At 37.3% G+C, this 21,609-nt stretch overlaps 3 protein-coding genes and 1 pseudogene across 3 annotated transcripts; 2 read left to right on the top strand and 2 right to left on the bottom strand.

The window, feature by feature from the left end:
• Window positions 1–971: 971 nt before the first annotated feature.
• On the top strand, window positions 972–1,907 carry LOC103291001 (olfactory receptor 5L2-like). The gene has a single exon (XM_008146967.2). It carries the CDS (start codon window positions 972–974, stop codon window positions 1,905–1,907), a length of 936 nt encoding a protein of 311 aa, XP_008145189.2.
• Window positions 1,908–8,080: 6,173 nt separating this feature from the next.
• LOC103291000 (olfactory receptor 5I1-like) lies at window positions 8,081–9,019 on the top strand. Its single transcript, XM_008146966.3, has one exon. The coding sequence runs from the start codon at window positions 8,084–8,086 to the stop codon at window positions 9,017–9,019; it is 936 nt and encodes a 311-aa protein (XP_008145188.2). The 5' UTR covers window positions 8,081–8,083.
• A 2,016-nt stretch (window positions 9,020–11,035) lies between these two features.
• Window positions 11,036–11,974, bottom strand: LOC103290999 (olfactory receptor 5W2-like). Its single transcript, XM_008146965.2, has one exon. The coding sequence runs from the start codon at window positions 11,972–11,974 to the stop codon at window positions 11,036–11,038; it is 939 nt and encodes a 312-aa protein (XP_008145187.2).
• Window positions 11,975–18,910: 6,936 nt separating this feature from the next.
• On the bottom strand, window positions 18,911–19,247 carry LOC103290803 (transcription initiation factor TFIID subunit 10-like; annotated as a pseudogene).
• Window positions 19,248–21,609: the final 2,362 nt, after the last annotated feature.

Genomic DNA, 21,609 nt, shown 5'->3' with positions numbered 1-21,609 from the left:
ACCAGGGATTGGCGAGTGGGCGGAAGATGGGCCTGATTGCAGGCTAGATGTAGAGACCCTACCCATGCAGATTTCATGCGCTGGGCCTCTAGTTGTGAATATAATAAACAATTCTGCAATGTAGTTTTGGATATAATTTTTAATAATTGTAAATGTAATTAAATATTTCTTATAATTCCATACTAAAAATAAAATATCTCATGAATATATCACATAGCTTTTATTATTGTCAGGGTTAAGGATATATGTTGCCTAATTGATGTCCAGAAAAACGTCTACGAGAGTTATACTTTTCTGACTTATTATTGATATTGATCACTACCATTATATGTAATTAAGTCACTTTGTTAAATTGACAAGTAAAAATGATGATGGCTTTCAGTATATATTTTAAATCTCTTTTTTCATTCTGAATAATTTCCAATTTGAAGGGTACTCATGAGCCACTAATCTCAAAGAGATTTGTCAGATTTCCCAACAAGAAAATGGTACAGAACATCACCTGCTAAAAACCTATGCTACTGATAAATTGACCAAAAAATATTAGTGTGTATTATATAAAATCACAATAGCTGTTATCTTACTTGAACAGAATTTACAACATTTGTTTTTTCAGGGAATGGGATTTGATCTCATGTGGCTTCAAAGTATATCCCTGGATCTATGTAGTCTATCAAACACCTAAGTTAATTCATTAACTCAGTTTCTTATGGTAGATAACAGTTGGGAATCATAAAGGTTTCTGCTAATACTTAAATTTGGACAGTGAAATCTGACACACTGAACATTTATAATTATTTGATAATCGCATTTCAAATATACAGTTTGACATTAATGTGATATTTTTCTTCACTGTTTGACATCAATGTGATATTTTTCTTAATTAAATATAAATCTGTGTTTGCTTTATTATTTCTATTTCAGAAGCCACACAAAACTTATTTGCTCCTCTAAACCTGACAGATGTGGAAATGGGGGAGGAGAACTGCACCACTGTGGCAGAGTTCATTCTTCTTGGATTATCTGATGTCCCTGAGCTGAGAGTCTTTCTCTTCCTGCTGTTCCTTCTAATCTATGGAGTCACAGTTTTGGCCAACCTGGGCATGATCGCACTGATTCAGGTCAGCTCTGGACTTCACACTCCCATGTACTTTTTCCTGAGCCACTTGTCCTTCGTGGACTTTTGCTACTCCACAATCATCGTGCCTAAGATGTTGTTCAACATGCTAAACAAGGATAAAACCATCTCCTTCCTGGGATGCATGGTGCAGTTTTATTTGTTTTGTGCCTATGGAATCACTGAGGTCTTCCTGCTGGCTGTGATGGCCTATGACCGCTTTGTGGCCATCTGTAACCCACTGCTGTACATGGTCACCATGTCCCAGAATCTCTGCATGGAGCTGGTGTCTTGCTGCTACCTCGGTGGGACAGTGTGTTCTCTGATTCACTTGTGTTTAGCTCTTGAGATCCCATCCTTTAGATCAAATGTGATTAACCATTTCTTTTGTGATTTGCCCCCTCTCTTATCTCTTGCGTGCACTGATGTCTCTATGAATGAACTGTTCCTATACATTGTAGCCACTTTCAATGAGATAATCACCATTGTGATCATCCTCACCTCCTACTTGTTTATTCTCATCACCATCCTCAGGATGCACTCTGCAGAGGGAAGACACAAAGCCTTTTCCACCTGTGCCTCCCACCTCACAGCCATCGTTGTCTTACAGGGAACACTCCTTTTCTCTTATTGCCGGCCCAATTCTGGCAACAGTGTGGATACAGATAAAGTGGCGTCAGTGTTTTACACTGTAGTGATTCCCATGCTGAACCCCCTGATCTACAGCTTGAGGAACAAGGATGTGAAAGAAGCTCTCAAGAAAGTTTTGAGGATCTCTTTTCTTAGCTAATTCAGGGTTTCATCACAGATCTTTAAAGAGAGCTTATTGGGGTGGATATTACAGAAAAGCAAAAGGAGGAACTTTACATGCTAGAGATCTATGCATGATTTCTTGTTTTCCATGCTTCTGTCTTATTAAAGCCATATTTTAATAATATTTTTTGCCTGTAATTATTTTTTGATCAATTAATTTATTGAAATTTATTGGTGTGACATCCTATATAATAAGGAGCTAATATGCTAATTAGACCGAACAGCAGAACGACCATCTGGATGACCTTTTGGACAAAGCTGGGGCTGCAAGGGACTGCAAGGGCTGGCTGGGGCTGAGAGGGGCTGTGAGGGCTGAGCCCCCTTGCACGAATTTTGTGCATTGGGCCTCTAGTTGGTTAATAAAATTATATAGGTTTCACCCTAGTTGGTTTGGCTCAGTGGATAGAGCATTGGCCTGTGGACTAAAGGGTCCAGGGTTTGATTCCAGTCAAGGGCACATGCCTGGGTTTCTGGCTCGATCTCTAGTAGGGGACGTGCAGGAAGCAGCCAATCAATGATTCTCTCTCAACATTGATGTTTAGATCTCTCTCTCTCTCTCTCTCTCTCTCTCCCTCTCCCCTCTTTGAAATAAATAAAAATATATTTTAAAAAATCATATAGGTTTCAAGTATACAATTCTGACACATTATCCTTTTGCCCACCACCCAAAGTCAAATCTTGTTCCATCACCATATATTTGACCCCTTTTATCCTTTAATACACCCCACACCTCTCCCTTTGGTAGCCACCACGCTGTCTGGATGTCCATGAGTTTTTGTTAGTTTTTCTTGTTTGTTGCTTTCAGTTTAAAGCTATACCTTATTATTTTTATTGGCTAGTTCAGTTGTATCTGCTACCTTTTCTGCTATTCTCCAATCTCTAATTGCTTTGAATGGGTTTTTGGTGTGGTATTGTTAGCAAATATATTTCTAGCAAAGTGCACATAGACACATATCTTTATCATCCTTAATGAATACAACTATTTTTATGAAACTGACTTCATTTTTTAACATGGCATGAGTATACATTTGTCTCATATTATGTGTTTTCTCATGAAAATTTGTAGTGAATTTCCTATATGTTTATGTGTATTTGGGGTATTACTTTTCAGTCATTTATAATTATTTTCTTTTTTAGTACCCTTTCTATTGCAAGATTATAATTTTAGAACTTTTAAAACCTTTTTTTGCAAAATAGAGATAATAACACTTGTTGAATTTAAGTATAACACACTGCAAGACCTGGCCCATAAAATACACTCTTATGAATGTTTCTTAATAAGAACATTTTGAGAGCAAGGGTCATTTAAAATATTCCAGTATTACTGGCAAAGACAGCTACTCAGTGTTTTTTAAATAAGTAAGGACTAAAAGAATGGAGATATGTTCTACTTATGATAAAAAATGGCATGGCTTTGCATTGGTTTTTGAATACATTTTGTTTTTTGTTAATCCTCACTAAAGGATATTTTTTCCATTGATTTTTTTTTTTTTTAGAGAGAGTGAAAGGGAGGGTGGGAGGGGGACAGAGGAGAGACAGAAACATCAATGTGAGAGAGCCATATCAATTGGTTATCTCCCACACATGCCCCAAGGGGGGCAAGGAACCTGCATCCCAGATAATGCCCTTGACTGAAATCAAACCCATGACCCTTCAGTTGGCAGGCCAACACTCTAACCACTGAGAAACACCAGACAGTGCTCAAATACTTTCAATGGAGTGAGATTTCCCATATCACCTATGAGAATTTGAATTTTAAGATGAAAGGAGAAAATAGTCTACTTTTGGTTTTCTAATTAGAACAGGGTTTTTCAACCTTACTACTTGTAACATTTAGGGCCAGACAGTTCTGTTCTATAGGGTTTTTCCTGTGCATTAAGGGGTATTTAACAGCATCCTTGGCCCCTACCCATTAGATGCTTGACCCACCCTTCGTCACATTTGTGACAAGCAAAAAAGTCTCTAGACATCATCAAATCTCCCCTAGAGAGCAAATCCTGACCTGGAGTCACTAACCTAGAGTGTGTCAATATGCTTGAGCTCTGGTCTCTCAGACGAACCTTCAGTATTGAACTTCTCTGTATTTAAGAACCATTTACAGCTTCCCAGGCCCTCAAATTTTAGCCAGTTACTATTTTGATCTCTCTCCAGAATCTATTATGTCCTTTTCAGAGATCTTTGATTTTAGGGCTTTAGGGACACAGAGTTACTCTTAACTTTAGCATGGATAATGACTGTTCTCCTTATCTTTTGAAGATGTAAGCATACTTTTGGTACCTAAAAGCTGATTGTTTTGTTTTATTAGCAAAAAAGAAGTCACATTATATTCAGCTTCACAAAATCTTGGAATGTCAGATTTCTATTTTCTTCCCAAAGTTTCTTTATAGGTAACACTCCCAGTTGTCTGGGAATAACCAATAAATACTGAGTGCTTCTCAGACATGTCTGAAAAGCAAGCACATAAAAATTTCCCATTTCTTTAAGCGATTTTACTTTACTACATATATAAACTGGCTACTCCCTTATTTGCAAACTATAGGAATTGATATAGTATTTATCATCCCCTTACTAATTGCATTTCAGTTTCCTGGTGGGCACCCAGCCTCTCATGTTCTTGGTGAGTCTTTGTTTTTGCACCAATGGGATTTGGTGAAGTGTTCATGGCTAACCATTGAAGACCTGGTGATTGCTTTCTGAGTGGACACTAGGGAACTAGTGATTTAAGTTGGAATTTTCCTGGAATTTTTGGGAAAGAAGAGTTTCTTTCTTCTGAGAATAATCTGGGAAGATAGAAGCTTAAATTTTTCTCCTCATTGGGTACTTGTCAAAATCCTTAATGTTCCATTGAAATTATCCTTCTTTTCTCTGTAGAACACTGCCTGACACAACATATTCACAGAGTACATGTGTTTATTGAATGAAGACTCTGGGGTCTATTCTGGCCTTGGATAGGCAGAATTCCATTTCAACATGATGCACATATAACACATACCAGAGTCATTAACTTTGTTTATAATTGTTTTTTTATCTACATGTTGACTTTCAAGATCTCTAATTCTCAATGACCTGATAGATACATTTTTACTTCTTTCCCAGCAAAATGGGATTTGTTGAGGTGTTCATGGCTAGCTATCGAGTTTTTCCACCATCTTATCATATAGCATATTCTGTTGTTTCATAAATTGGTTTGAGCTGGTTAAATCAAATTAGATAGCTAATATCATAATCCAATTTTATGTATAACAGTTTATTATTTCGAGAGCCAATATTTTTGGAGATACTCTCTAGGTGTAGAAAAACACATTACATCATCTCATTTTTGTTTAATCAGCTCCTCAGTAGAACTGTCTAATTGCTCACATAAATTTTTCCACTGGGATTTGGATATCAGAGTGTGTGTTCCTGGGATTTGATGTGAGCTCAGAAAGCTAATTTCAAAGCTTCAAAGCAAAAATATAAAAGGTCTTGCATTATCTAAGGGAACCATAGCCTTCCTAAGGGAGGCACAACTTTCTTTTATGAGCACAGAAGGCCTACACAAATGGATTATAACAAATTTGGCAATGGTCCATTTTTAATCTTTAAGTCACACAATTAATTTTTCCAGTAAAAATTGAACTGATACTGACAACAGTGTAGGAAGAGGTGAGTGAAGAAGATAGTGACCTGGTAAGTGTTCTTACCTTAAACCTAGGATATAAGAGTTTGATGATATTTTAGGTGCTTATCTTCTTATAGGCACTTACTTTACTTAGGAAACTGATGTTTTGAGGAAAAATTCCTGGGATAACACAGCTTTTATTTTTTTATTTTTATTATTATTTTTTATATATTTTTTATTGATTTTTTACAGAGAGGAAGAGAGAGGGATAGAGAGTTAGAAACATCGATGAGAGAGAAACATCGATCAGCTGCCTCCTGCACACCCCCTACTGGGGATGTGCCCGCAACCAAGGTACATGCCCTTGACCGGAATAGAACCCGGGACCCTTGAGTCCGCAGGCTGACGCTCTATCCACTGAGCCAAACCAGTTCCTGGGATAACACAGCTTTTAAATCATCAAGGTATTTTCCACAAAACAATAGACTAACAACCAAAAAAAGTGCATGTTTAACATATGATATTCCTAAAACAATGCTCAGGATCATTGGAGGGGATTTAATGAAGAAAGGAGACATCAAAGCTATCACAGGGAATAGAGAAATAAAGTTTATTATACATTGAAAAATATTAGATTTAACATTAGGAAGTAATTTGGGATGTGGACCAAAAAGAATTTGCTATTGTTCAGACAAAAATCCTACCTCACTTAGTAAGCTGAAGTGAGACAGTGGAAACCAATGCATATGCATATAAGGAAACATTGAAGTGAATGAAGGAAAATAAATAAAAGTAAGTACAGGGCAACATTTTTGAGGATGAAATTGACTTAAATGTTGCTATGTGCTGACAGTTTATGAGAGAAAGATTATTAATAATAGTAAAGATTAATAGCAATAATTAATAAGTATCTTAATTGATATAAACAGTCAGAATTCAGTGGTGCAAAGTTGGAGAGATTAACTCAGAGAGGAGGGACACAATTTTCCCAGAAAAAGAAAGGAGGGAGACAGGGAATTACTGATGAATTCAAATGCTTATACAATGATAAGATGGGATAGTTGAGGATAAACTTATTTGGTATTCTATATTTTCTCCACAAAATAGAAATCACTTTCTGGTAGTGAGAAAAAGGTCATAGAATGAGACCTAAAAAGAAATATGAAGGTTTGCGGTAGTTATTACATGAGGGAAACAAATGTGTATAATATGAAATGTTAAAGAACAATTATATATAAATATATGTAATATAAATCATATATATACACACACATACATGTGACTAAATGTGAATTTTATACAAGTATAAAATGAACATGTGTCAAATATTTTACTTAATTCATTGGTTTAAAAGATAATTTAAAGAATTACAGATCAGGCATTCTACAAATAAATACAAAATTGGCTTTTTGCACAGTGGGGGAAGGAAATCAATTGTCTACACTGGACAAAATATGTATGTCTATAGTCAAGTATCACTTGAATTGCTATCAATTATCTACAACTTACACATTTGTAAACTAGAGCAAAGACAAGGAAAGGCAGAGATAACTCAGAGAGGTAGGTAGGAATGACTTTTCAACATCTTTTACAATTTTTCATTACAGACAACATAGAAACATTTCTGGATATAATTATCATACTGCCTGGATTTAATTTAATGGATTTGTAAGCATGGGAATTTCTCTAGCTATATTCCATAGCTCAGATTCCAGATAAAATAAAATGTCTGAATGGACTTAGAATTGCTATGTTGCCAACTTAGAACAGAGAAATCACAAGATGCTGAGGATATGGAAGCTGGAGAAGAGAATTTAACACGTAATTTGATACGAAAGGTACTGTTGTTCTCCTATTGTAGATTATGAAACTGAAACTCAGTGATTAATTGGCCTAAGGTTTCACAACCAGTAGGTGACAGAGCTAGGAGTCAGAGCCACTTTTATAACTAATTCAGAATCTTCTTTCTGTTACCAGTGAATTTCAAACAACTCTAAGGAGTTCCTTCGTTCCTTAGAGGCAAAACCAGGTATCAAGATGAGAAATACCTTTACATATACAAGGCTTCACCTTAAACAATATGCTTTATCTGTTGTGGAAATAAAAACAACACAAATAGGAATAGAGGCTATTTATTCAGAGTTTGCTATGTAATAAAGTGGTTAACTAGCATTACTTGACATTGGTGGAAGATGAGGGAGTTGAAGAAAATAAGAGTGAAGCCCAGGCTTAGAGTTCAACAACTGGTTTGATGGTGGTGCCATTTAATGTGAAAAATAGTAGCTTTAATTTTATTAACCGATGTCACACCAATAAATTTAATGGAAAAAAAGAAGTGAAATTTATCAATTTACTAAAAAAGGAAAACCTATGCATTATACTACATTAACTGCAGAAATGCCTAGGAGTTATCAGGATGCCCAAGTAGATTTAAAATTACTCTTCTATTTATTTTGACCATTTTTTTCTATTTTTCATCAGTGTTGAACTTATTATTACTATTGCCATCGTTACTCTGCCTCAAGTTCAGAAGTTCAGGAGCACTGCAGAGAATGGAGTTGGAGAATGGCACTGTGATGACTGAGTTCTTTCTCTTGGGATTTAGTGACCATCCGGAACTTCAGAATGTTCTTTTTGCTGTGTTTTTTTCCATCTACTCTGTTACCCTGACAGGGAACCTTGGGATGGTTTTGTTAATCACAACCAGTTCCCACTTGCACACCCCTATGTACTTATTCCTCTGCATGTTGTCCTTCATAGATGCATGCTACTCTTCTGTCATTGCCCCCAAATTACTTGTGGACTTGGTTTCCAACAAGAAGACCATTTCTTACAATGGCTGTGCTGCACAGTTATATTTTTTCTGCTCTTTGGTTGACACAGAATCTTTCCTCTTGGCTGCCATGGCTTATGACCGGTATATAGCAATCTGCAACCCACTGCTGTATACTGTTATTATGTCTAAGAGGATTTGCTGTCAGCTTGCTATTGGAGCATTTTTGGGGGGCACCATGAGCTCAGTTATTCACACCACTAATACTTTCCACCTGTCTTTCTGCTCCAAAGAAATCAACCACTTTTTTTGTGATATCTCCCCACTCTTTTCTTTGTCCTGCACTGACACTTACAAGCATGACATTGTCCTGGTAGTCTTTGCTAGTTTGGTGGAAGCTATCTGTCTTCTAACGGTTCTTCTCTCTTATGTCTGCATCATAGAAGCTATTCTTAAAGCAGGTTCTGCCGAGGGAAGAAGGAAAGGGTTCTCCACTTGTGCTTCCCATCTGACTGTGGTCACTATTTACCATGGGACCCTCATCTTCATTTATTTGCGTCCCAGCACTGGTCATTCACTGGATATTGACAAAGTGACCTCTGTGTTCTATACATTGATTATACCTATGTTGAACCCCTTAATCTATAGTTTAAGGAACAAAGATGTAAAGAATGCCTTTAGGAAAGTGATTAGCTCAAAATTTCCTTCTCTTTAAGAAAGGATGAAAATGGGCCTGACAAGTTTTCAACACTGTCTATATTTTATATTTGGTTCTAAACTATTAGGAGTTAGTTTAATATGGATGTTCCCCAAATCTGTGGGTAACGAAGCCTCAGCCATAGAATAGGGCATGATGCCATGGACAATAGCATTCTTTCTTTCAGTGCCAGGAGTTGAGTGACAGATAGGGAGTTAATTGGCTAAGGTCATAGAGCTGACAAGCAAATGATATTATACTTGAACTCAGATATGAACTCATGTCAGCTTTACTTCAAAGTCTAGTTTTTATCTTATACCTTCTCCCATCATTATCATTTTCTTGCAATGAATATAAATAAATTAAAAAAACACCAAAAAACCTGGTATCCTAACCATATGTAAAGGCGATTAAAATCTTCAGAAAATATTTAAAATACATATTTGAAATATTTTTGTTTATCTTAAATCTCTGTTCAAACAGTAGTGAAAGACTAGTAACTTGCTGAAAACTGAATATTATTAATGTGTTGTTTCACTCTCATGATGTTTTGAAGTACATAATAGCTCATATTATACAATACAGGTAAATATAAAATTACGGAAGAGGATTTAAATAACCCATTATTTCATGTTTCTTTTTTGACAGCCACCTAAATTAAAATGAATACTCTCAAGAATCTGAAATTGTGTTGTTTTTCATAACTGGATAAATTCTTAATTGATCACAGAGCTAACAACATATGCAATGAACTTAGTTTTTAGGATAGATTATAGAATTAACTAATATTCATCTACTCACCAATGGTTTGTTTAAAATATAGTTACTATTTATTTCACAGATACACATAAAATAAATATAAATAAGTATAAATAGAATATCAATATAAATACTATCTTGTTATTTGTTTTCATTTTATTGAACCATTATTAAGTTAATAAGTCTATCTTTTAATTTAAACTGTATAAGTTGGGCATTTTGCTTTCTCTATTTATTTTAACTAGTATAATGCTATGAACACAAGGGAAATGAAGTACTATTTTCCATTGGCCTTTGGAAAAGGCCCAGTCCTTTATCCCCAACTTCCATGTATGCAGTTTCTGTACAGTTGTCAATAGCATCATGTCTGTTCTCCAGAGTGAGACAAGAAGGGAAATCCACAGGCTGATATGAAGACTGTGAGGTGTAATAAAAATCTAGAGCTGCTGATTAGGGATTTGTCTATTGATATAACTGGGCCAGAATGATGAGAAATAGAGGATCCAAGAATTATTTTTACATCAAATAATTCCCCCTGATTCTTATCACATCCAATACCAAAAGACAAGAAGTTCAGATAGATTTCATCTAAGATGAAGATATCAGAATAAAATTGAACAAGAGAATTCCTTTTTGCATCATATTTCAGCCTACACATTAATATTAACCAAGTATTTTGAAAGCTGTCCTGGAACTGGGCATTATTAATAGTAAAGGAGAAATGATGGTGAACAAAGTAGGCAAGGGTTGTGCCTTTATGGAACTTTGAATATAGGAGATTTCTGATTTGTTTTTATTTATTTACTTACTATTTTTATCCCTTTAAGTGTTAGGATAGAATATTTATAGGGTGATGTACCTAGTACATAGGAAGGAGACAAACCTAATTTAACCCATTTAACCTCCCTCTGACTGAGCAAGTTTATGAACCCCATATATATAAAGAATCTTAAGGAGGACATGTTGAATTGACAAGAGAGTAGTAGTTGCTATTTGCATGATGTCTCACTTGGACATACTCATGAACAGAGAATATAAGTATGAAAAGACTCTCTTTGCAAAAGAGTGAAGTGAAATGAACCTATTATTACTTGCCCAGAGTTGGGAGAAAAAGCTAAAAGCAATAATTAATGAACCTTACTTGCAATTCAGGCACAAAGGTAAGAAATGGGAAACATCCAGAAGTTTGTACTAGAGACTACAGGAACCTATGTCACAGTACTTGAAGCTTAGTACTCAGAATCTTTCAATAAATCCTTTTGGGTAGACATGCTTTCACTCAGAACATAACTTAGTGCCAACTGCTTTTTTCAAGGCACCTTTCACATCCTTATTCCTTAAGCTGTAGATCAGTGGGTTTAACATAGGGATGATAACTGTGTAGAAAACAGAAGCCATTTTGTCCGTGTCCATGGAGTAACTCGTGCTGGGTCGGAAATACATGAACAAGAGTGTACCAAAAAATATCGCCACAGCGGTTAGGTGGGAGGCACAGGTAGAGAAGGCTTTGCGTCTGCCCTCTGCTGAGTTCATTCTAAGGATTGTAGTTATGATGTAGCTGTAGGAGAGTAGGACAGTGATGATGCTGGACCCCACAACCCCCCCAATGAAAGTGAACATCACTATCTCATTGATGGTTGTATCTGAGGAGGACAGAACTAGTAAGGGTGGGATATCACAGAAAAAGTGATTGATGATGTTGGAATTGCAGAATGATAATTGAAATGTGCAACAGGTGTGGATGGACGAATCCACCAAGCCTGTGATGTAAGCAATAGTCACAAGCTGGGTGCAGATGCTTCTGGACATGGCAGTTGTATAAAGAAGTGGATTACAAATGGCTATGTAACGGTCATATGCCATGACAGCCAACATGAGACATTCCACGTCTGCAAAAGCACCAAAAAAATACATCTGAATGGCACATAAATTATATGGAATATTTTTTTGCTCAGATAAGAAATCAACCAGCATCTTGGGAGCGACAGTGGAGGAGTAGCAGACATCACAGAAAGACAGGTTGCTCAGGAAATAATACATGGGTGTGTGGAGACTGGGGTCCATGTTGATCAGCAGGATCATCCCTAGGTTGGCGATCACGGTGATGCCATAAACCAGCAGGAAGAGCACAAAGAGCCCCCGCTGCACATCCTGTCTGCCAGAAAGCCCTAAGAGTATGAAGTCAGTAAACGCAGTGCAGTTCTCAGCAGCCATCACTCAGGTCTGGAAACCCCTTCGTGTTAAAGAAGGAAGTGAAAGTGGGGTTGACATCAGATTACTATTTTTTCAGTAACTAGAAAAAGAGATAAACATTTTGCTAAGTATGCTTTAGGTAAAATGACTCTCCTTGATATATATCCAAGTAAGTGTAAGTTGATAAAGTGATTATGCCAATAATATTGCCTACGTTTGTATAGCACTGTCTAGAGTTTGCTGTGCACTTACATTCAAAGTCAATCATGTTATTTTCACACCAATCTATGTAGAACTTATGATCATTTTTACTATTTCTATCTTATATTAAGAAATTGATGTCCTTAGTGTTCTGTATAGGCAATAGTTCTAAAAATTATTTGGTCCAGATAACCCACATATTCTGACAAGATTGTTTTTCTTTTAGTGTTGTAGAACCTATTCTATCCTGTAATAGAAAGTATAGTTAGTGGGAGGTTCAGGTAATGAATGTATTTCTTTGTTATTTCTTCATTAATCCAATTGTGAAACAGGCAGAGTGATTATAGGTTCCTAGATATAACGTTCACCTAATACTGCATCAACTCCTCAGGTCCTATTCAGCCTTAACAAACAAGGGATAGAAATGGTCAGTGATCCAGGACCCAGTGGAACAGTGAGGTTGGTGCTTGCTGGAGTAGTTTTGGAGGGTCCCTGAGAATGTTATGTTAGGGTTCACAGTCAGGAATATGCCAGTACTAACCATGCCTCTTCTGACAGCAGCTGTTGCTCAGAGGAAATGATGAAAAGTTTTTGTGATACTATTCAAATATATGACTGAGAGGAAACAAAGAGAATACAGACTACTTTGTAAGCCCTTCAATTCTAATCTGCTAGAATCCACATGATCTATTCACCAACAGGTCAGATCTGTAACACATATTTAAAAATACTCACTGGTGCACAGTCCCATTACCCCTGAAAGATTCATGTCTAAACTATATTCCCATCCCACGTCCCTCGAAATTATAATATTGTTTTCATTGATCCCTATTTAACATGAACATCTCCAAATTCTCCTTGTCTTCAGTGATGTTGGTGGTCTTTGGGAGGCCAATGGAATTCTATGTCCCACTGTTATATTTTACCCAATCAATTGCTGTATATTATATCATGTGTGACCGTCTCAGTTCTGTGGGAATAGAAAGAAAGTAGATGTGAGAATAGATGAAAGACAAAAAAAAAAAAAAAAGAATATATACATAATAATCTAGTGACTAATGTTCAGCCTTCCAAAACTTTAGCCCAGTGGTCAGCAAACTCATTAGTCAACAGAGCCAAATATCAACAGTACAACGATTGAAATTTCTTTTGAGAGCCAAATTTTTTAAACTTAAACTTCTTGTAATGCCACTTCTTCAAAATAGAATCACCCAGGCCATGGTATTTTGTGGAAGAGCCACCTCAAAGGGCCAAAGAGCCACATGTGGCTCACGAGCCGCAGTTTGCTGAGCACGGCCTTAGCCTAAACTTCTCTACACAGATCAGCAAAAAATATTTTATACCCAGCTGAAGTGTCTCAGGAGTTGAACATTGACCCACAAACCAGGGAGTCTGGGATTGATACCTGGTCAGGACAATGCCCACGTAATGGGCTCCATCCCTGGTGGAGACATGCAGGAGGCTGACAATCAATGAATGTCTCTCATCATTGATGTTTCTTTTTCTCCCCTTTTCTCCCTCTCTGAAATCAATAAAAATATATTAAAAATGTTTCCCATGTAAAAATGAATATATTTTATAAAATATACAAAAGGAAAGGTTACAACTTAAAAATAATAAAAATGACCTACCACCTCCCCAATCCATGCTTACATTTTATTGTATTTATAGCTAAGTACATGTATTTAAATTAAATAAATTAAAAAATCTGTATGGACATGGCTTTCCTGGTATCACTGACACCCCTTAGCATAATACTAAGTGAACAATTGTCTAGTTATAAAGTCTTTCTTCCAAAAAATGGTTGTCTGATCCTGAGAGATGGCCATTGTCATATAAATGCATGACAATGCTACCAAGGAAACCAGGTTTAGTTAAGACTCCCTGTTGCATGAAACACGAAAGGAAGGCACTGCATGTTTTACAAATATATCTATACTAGAAGCAAAGTAGTGTTTTAGGAAAATAAAAAATAATTATTTATTTAAAATATTTTCTGAATGTAGTATGCCTTACTAATTTCACAAGCCTATCTCGAAACTATAAGTTACTAAAGTTTTAAAATTAATACTAAAATCCTGCAGTTGTTTACCATCTGATAGCCCATAATACTTATTTTTATAAAACTTTATAAAATTTTATATACAGGGTACCCCCCAAAATGTATACATACTTTAACAGCTGATAGCTGGATTAATGTTTCTTTCTTTCTTTTCAGATTTAACCCATTGGAATCAACAATGATTCAAAGAGTGTGTGTATACATTTTTTGAGACACTAAATATGGGAATATATACATCTTTTGAAGTTATATACTCACTTTTTAAATTTTTTTTAGAAGTAAGTGAATTTTCAGGATAGAAACATCCTTGCACTAAACACTGAACTAAAAATTTCAAAGATAGTCTTTGAGCTTTAACACTAAAGATATCCAATATGATAGATAGTTTTGTATATTTTCACTAAAGAAAAAACTTGATTTCATCACTGACAATGCTTCTGTATGTTAGTAAATGAAAATTTTTTATTTTATAATTATATTTTAGTTTATTTTTATTGTCGACACTAATAAAGATGTCTCAATCCCCCACCCCTTGCCCACCTAAATGAAACGTTTTATGCTACTGTTTTGGTGTGTGGCATCTTAGTGTTTACTGAAACCCAAAACACGTTTTGCAGATCTATTCTATCACTCACCTTCCCTGGCTGTATGACTGATCTTTACCAAAAGGACAAATCCCTTTTCAAGACAAAGAAATGTGATAAAAAGAAGTGAAAACAAAATAAAGTGTGGAAATTGATATATCTATTTATTTTAAGCTGCCTTTCCCATTTAAATGAAAATAGGTACAGAAACCTACCTGAAATGAGCAGGTCTTTCTGTCCTCATCTCTGGTACATCAACAAAGGCAGATTGCATTTTATTTCTACCTCATGACGGTTGGGGACAAATCTCTGAAGATCTGCCTCCACTCTTCTGTGCTGTGAGAACATGATTAATTAGCTTCCGCTTCTGTGTTTTCCCCTGTGAATGCTGCAACAACTTTAGCAAAGACTCAACTTTAATTCTTCACTCTCTTGACTAAGTTGGTCAGTGTCAGACATTTACCAGACTATTTCAATGCTGTGCTTCTTGGCCTCCATGGGTCTACATTCTCCTCCAGGGAAACCAGATGTCTGATGAAATTAGGTTTTCATCTCCTTTTCATTGTTTAGCCTGTTTCTTCCACCTCTGAAACATCTCCTTCACTTCTCACTTAGAAATATGGCCGTCTCACATATTGCTATTTTCATTAGTCATTGTTGGGTTCCTTCCCACAAGTACACATCAGCTGCCCTCATTGCAAGGATTTTTTTGACTGTGTAGGGGTGGGAAACTTTTCCTTCTTCTCTTCTGTTTTCTTTGACTGGCCTAATAGGAAATTGGCATAACACAAACTAACAGGAGAAAGCCAAATTGAATTTTGCACGGAGAGGAGACCCATACCAAATGTGAGACTCAAAGAGGTGACCAAAGGACACAGTTTATGTACCTTTTAGACAGGAAAACAACAAATGTGTGAAAAATTGAAGACTGACAAGACCAAGGGGTTTAGGGTTGGGATAGTGAAGAAGTAACAAGTTTTGTTTATATAACCTTCTGGGCTTGAAATTCCCATCTCTGGTGATAAGAAAGCAAATAGAAATTGTTACAAATTGAAAACTAATGTGAATACTACTTTGCTCTTTTTTTAATTTTAATTATCTACTTTTATTAGTAAATGTCCCTTACAACTTAAACTTTGTAAATTGGGCATTTGTTTTTTTTCTATAATTTTAACTAATACAATGCTATGGACACTTCAAGGGAGATGGAGTCCTTTCCTCCAGTGACATTAGAGAATGTCCAGTTCCTTTCACCCCCAACCTTTACTTATGCAGCTTCTGTCGAGTTGTCAATAGGACCATTTCTGTTCACCAGAATGAGGGAAAGAAGGTAAATCCACAGGCTGATGTGAAAACTGTGACGTGTTTCTTGATGTTGTATGACCTGGCAGCCTTGGGGGATTATTTTTGCATTGTCCATTTATTGAGTAATACTTTATTTTGAGTTTGAATCATTTATATAATGTATAATAATCATTACATTAGCTATACATCTTGAATATTACCAGAGTTAGTTTAATTGCCAGGGATCTGTAAAGGCAGAATTTGTTTAAACAAGAAAGATAAGATATGTGAGGCATATAGAGTTTGTGCACTCCAATCGTTCAGGAAATTTCATGTTTCTTCTGAAACCTCACCTGGAGTAAACAGGAACATAGGTTTGCTGTTATTTTTCTCTCACTTGTTTTTCTTGTGTGTTGTTATGTAGTTACTCCTAGCTTCTAAAGGTTGAATAATCTCGGCACAATTCAGTGAAATTAATATATTTTTAATTTTGTAAAATTGCTCTTATTGACTAGTTTTAATTTCTTTTCACAATGTAATGCTCTTGCATGTGTGATGATCCCAATAGTGAAACACCAAATGTACTCCCGTGGGAGATATTGCTAAGGCAAATCTCAAACCACCTAAGTAATTGCTAGCAATGTACCAGTAGATGAACATAAGAAAATGCTATATTTATAGTACTTGAGAGCTTTACTACCATTCTCTGCTTCCCTGGTATGTACAGTATTTGGAGGAGGCAGGGTCATTCTTGGTCACCTTCTTCTGATTCCCTTCCATACTTATTTTTCCCCCACGTACTCCCTCTCCAGGGATGTCAATTTCCTCAGGCTGCACTCCATTGAGGCAGGATCCAAACTTTTATCTTTGAAAACATGGAAGCCCCTCCAGACAGGTAGTCTAACTCCCAGTTCCCATTAAATGCATTACATGGGTAGCAATATATTGCTGAAAATTGGGTAATGTAAATTTCTTCTCAAAGGATTTATGTTCTAACAGAATAGCTTTCTTTAACTATGGGGTGAGGATGAAGATTTACAAAATAATTTAAGATATCAGACACAAACAATTGTGAAAAATATTCCTTCACTACATGGCTTTCCTTATATCACTGTTGCTTCCAAACATAATAGTGCATAGATAACTGTCGACTTATAATCTCCTTCTTCCAGAAAATGGTTGTCTGTTCTTGAGGCAATGACCGTCATCATATAAGTTCAGTGCATGACAATACTACCAAGGAAAATGAGGTTTAATGTATGTGTGTATCTGTTGATAAATGAAAATTTGATTGTGGATGGTGTTCACATTTTTTTCTAGATGTATATTTCAGTATGTGAGCCATATGGACTTGGATTTATACATAATGGTATTTATAGTGTATCTATTATTATTTGAAAAAACAGGAGCAAATATTAAATAATGTATACAATGATATCTCTTGCTCAGAGATAAAAACGTTTACTTATGAACTTTGATTACAACATAAATAAGTGAAATATTTAATTTCCTTATACTAATGACAAAGGAGTTCTGACAAATTCACACAGGTCTAACAGGAAACATCATTGTCCATTAGATTGAATAGGTTATTTATCTGAGTAAGAAGATATCAAATTATTCCTTTACAAATTACTCAATACTTGATTCCTCATTTTTGTTAACAAAGCATGGAAGAGATGGACAGATATCAGGAGGAAAGGGGGGTTGGGTTGGAAGAGATTAACCAAAGAACTTATATGCATATTTGCATAGCCCATGGACACATAATATGGTGAAGTCCAGGGGTGAGGCTGAGCCAGGTGGATGGGGGCAAAGAGGGAAAATGGGGGACATCTGTAATACTCTCAACAACAACAATAATAATAAAGAAATTGAGCCATCTGCTACAATATAGTTGGACCTTAAGGGCATTATGTTAATTGAAATAAGTTAAAGAAAGACTAATACCATAGAATCCTATCTAATAAAAGGGTAATATGAAAATTAACCATAACTCCATCACAAAGATGGCAGCACCCATAGCCACAAGATGACAGCGCCCAGTCCTCTCAGCCCTGCCTGAGTCCCCCAGTCCCGGGGGGTGGCTGCTGAGAGTGGGCAGCGTGAGCGGCCTGGCAGAATGCTTGCTTCCTCACTGCAGCGACAAGGCAAGCATTCTGCACCCGACCAGGGATGGGCCTCTGGGCCACGGAGAGCCTCTGGGCAGTGGGTGTGGAGCAGCCAGGCCCCGCAGAGACCTACTGGTGCACGGATTCGTGCACAGGACTACTAGTATTATTTATATTTGGAATGAAAAACAAAATTAATGAACCAAAAATATGAACTCTAGATATAGAAAACAGATTGTAGAACTGAACATTACCTGAGATGGGAATGGGAGTGGAAAAAATGAGTGATCCAGGTCAAAAGTACAAATTTCTAGTTATAAAATAAAGAAGTCATGCCATGTAACATGGTGACTATAGCTCATAATACTGTATTGTATATTTGAAAGTTGCTGAGAGAGATCTTAAAAATTCTCATCACAAGAAAAAATTGTATCTATTGTGATGCTGGTGTTCACTAGACTTATTGTGATGATAATTTTGCAATGCAAATATCATTATCATTGTTTTGTATACTTGAAACTAATATAATATGTCAATTTTATCTAAATAAAAAAATTTCTTTCATATATATATATGTATATTAATTAATGATGGCTAGCGAACCTAATTTTGCACAGCACAAGAAGGTTACATTTTTTTTAAACAAGAAAGTTTATTATGAAAACAGGCTGGTGTGGGGACAAGGAGACAGACAAGTACTTATAGGTCGGGTGGCTCAGCTGAAATAGCGCGGCTTCTTCACATTGATGCCACACTCGCTGAGGGCAGGGTCAAGTCCTCCATGGTTAGAGTATACTTGTGGTCCTTGCTCTTGCTGCGGAAGCTGCCAGAGGCTATGCCCTTCACTGTGTAGTGCTGTAGTGCATCGTTGGTAATATCTGAGATGAATTTCTGGGCAGCTAGGGAGATGAGCCAAATTATGTGAGGGTCTGAGGCCTCAAAGCCAGCGCATTCAGGCAGTAACCAGTCACTGCATCTGGGACCATGGGCATATCATCCTCTAGCTGCATCAAGAAGTCCACCAGAGGTGTGCTTCCCACCACCGGCTTCATGTGGGGCTGGTCTTGTTCTCTGAAGCGGTGTGAGCTGGCAGTGTGGTGGGGGCTGTGACTGGGGGTGCCTGCCAAGGGCCAAAGCAGCTCAGGCCAGTGCAGCCTCGGGTCCGTGCAGGAACCGCTGCAGCTCATCAGGCCAGTGGGAGAGGCGGCAAACCAGTTTAGTTTTGTAGATATAAATATATTTAATGTTATTAATAAAGTACATTAAGTTGGGAAAAGATCTGAACGGTGATTGAGAGGTTCTGATATGTGATATAGTCTGTGAACAACAAAGTATTGGAGATTATAAAAGGAAATATTTGACATAATAAAATATATTTATTTTGTCTAAAACTGTGTTCAATAAGTAATGCAAGAAAAATAACCAGCTGAAAATGGCATGTTTTTAATGTGTTATTTCATTCTTACAATGTTTGAAGTATGTAACATTAAGTGCACTTTATACATTAAAGGAACATATATGTGTGTATATATATATGTGTGTGTATTATATATATATATGTGTGTGTGTGTGTATATGTGTATGTGTGTGTGTGTGTATACATATATGTGTGTGTGTGTGTATGTGTGTGTATATATATGTGTATGTGTGTGTGTGTGTGTATATATGTGTGTGTGTGTGTGTGTGTGTGTGTGTGTATCCCTATATATCCTATCTAATAAAGAGGGAATATGCTAACTGACTGTCATGTCCTTAGAAAGATGGTGGCGCCCACAGCCAATAAGGAGGGAATATGCTAACTGATTGCCACACCCTCAAAGATGGTGGCTCCCAGTCCTCTCAGCCCTGCCAGGGCAGCAGGCGCGCAGCACAGCCAGGCCCGCCCCCAGGTGGGTCCGGCCACTCCATGCACCTGCCTCTGGATTCCCCCAGTCCCCTCAGCCCCCCAGCTGCCCAGGGCCAGCCTGAGGTAAAGGAAAGCCTCAGATGGTGGCTGCCCAGCCACCCAGGGCTGGCCTGAGGGACGACCAAACTATTGAACAAGCAGGCTGTGTGGGGTGACAAGGCCTGCAGGGGGTTTAGTGAGGGGGCGACCAAATGACTGAACAAGCAGGCTATGTGGGGCAACCAGGCTGGTGGGAGGGCCATGAGGGGCAACTAGGCTGGCAGTGGGGGCAGTTGGGGGTGATTAGGCTGGCAGGGGAAGCAGTGAGGGGTGACTAGGCTGGTGGGGCACAGTTGGGGGCAACCAGGCTGGCAGAGGGGGGCAGTTGAGGGTGACCTAGCTGGCAGTGGGGGGCAATTAGGGGCAATCAGGCTGGCATACAGAGGCAGTGAGGGGTGATCAGGCCAGCAGGGGTGGCAGTTAGGGGTGACCAGGCAGGCAGGCAGGCAGGCAGGCACGCAGGTGAGCAATTAGGATCCAGCGATTAAGGATTGTGAGAGGGATCCCAGATTGGAGAGGGTGCAGGCTGGGCTGAGGGGACTCCCCCCCCCCCCCTGCCCAGTGCACAAATTTCGTGCACCGGGCCTCTAGTATGTATATAAAGGTAGAGGACCTCAGTGAAAAACCTTGTATAATCTATAACTCTGTCCTCCAGAAAGAAGAAGAGAGAACCTCCATGTTTCTTACATATAATAGAAACATGAGAAATAAATGAATACCCCAAAAACCTTGAAATTGTATAATGTTTTTCATAACTGGATTAATAGCTAATCTATAATAGTACAAATATCATGTACAATTACCTTAAGTTATTAAAATAGATTTTAGCATTGCTTAATATCCAACCATAAAGCAATGACAACTATTGAAATTGTGTTTAGAATACAGTTTCAGTTTATTTCACAGATACACATAGAACCAATTTAACTCATTGCAAATGGAATACTAATGTAAATACTATTTTGTTCTTTGTGTTTTTTCCCCCCTTGAACATAAATTATTGTTAACTCTGGGCATTTAAGTTTTTAAACAAATTTTGTTAATAACTCTTGCATTTCATTTCTTTTTTAAAAAATTAACTAGTATAATGCTATGAACATGTAAAGGTAGATAAAGTTCTTTTTTTTCTAGTAGCCATTAGGGAAGGCCAAGGTCCTATACCCCCAACATAATTCATGCGATTTCTGTACAGTTGTCAAGAGCCTATATCTGTTCTCCAGAGTGAGGGCAAGAAGGGAAAGATAGTCTGATGTGAAGAATAACAAGTGCAATATAAATCTAGAACTGCTGCCCTGTCCAAGTGGCTCGGTTGGTTGGAGTGTCCTCCCATGTACCAGATGGTCACAGGTTCAATTCCTGGTCAGGGCACATACCTAGGTTGAGGATTCCATCCCTAGGACATGTATTGGAGGCAACAAGTTGATGTATCTCTCTCACATCTTTCTCTCTCTTCTTTTCCCTCTCTCTAA

This window comes from Eptesicus fuscus, chromosome 13 (genome assembly GCF_027574615.1).
Source record: "Eptesicus fuscus isolate TK198812 chromosome 13, DD_ASM_mEF_20220401, whole genome shotgun sequence".
In the NCBI taxonomy this organism is placed as follows: Eukaryota; Metazoa; Chordata; class Mammalia; order Chiroptera; family Vespertilionidae; genus Eptesicus; species Eptesicus fuscus.
The sequence above is the reverse complement of the archived record's forward strand: the minus strand, read 5'-3'. Positions and strand labels throughout refer to the sequence as shown.

Excerpts from the sequence above, each read along its gene's own strand:
- LOC103291001 (XM_008146967.2), top strand. The coding sequence starts at position 972 with ATGGGGGAGGAGAACTGCACCACTGTGGCAGAGTTCATTCTTCTTGGA.
- LOC103291000 (XM_008146966.3), top strand. The coding sequence starts at position 8,084 with ATGGAGTTGGAGAATGGCACTGTGATGACTGAGTTCTTTCTCTTGGGA.
- LOC103290999 (XM_008146965.2), bottom strand. The coding sequence starts at position 11,974 with ATGGCTGCTGAGAACTGCACTGCGTTTACTGACTTCATACTCTTAGGG.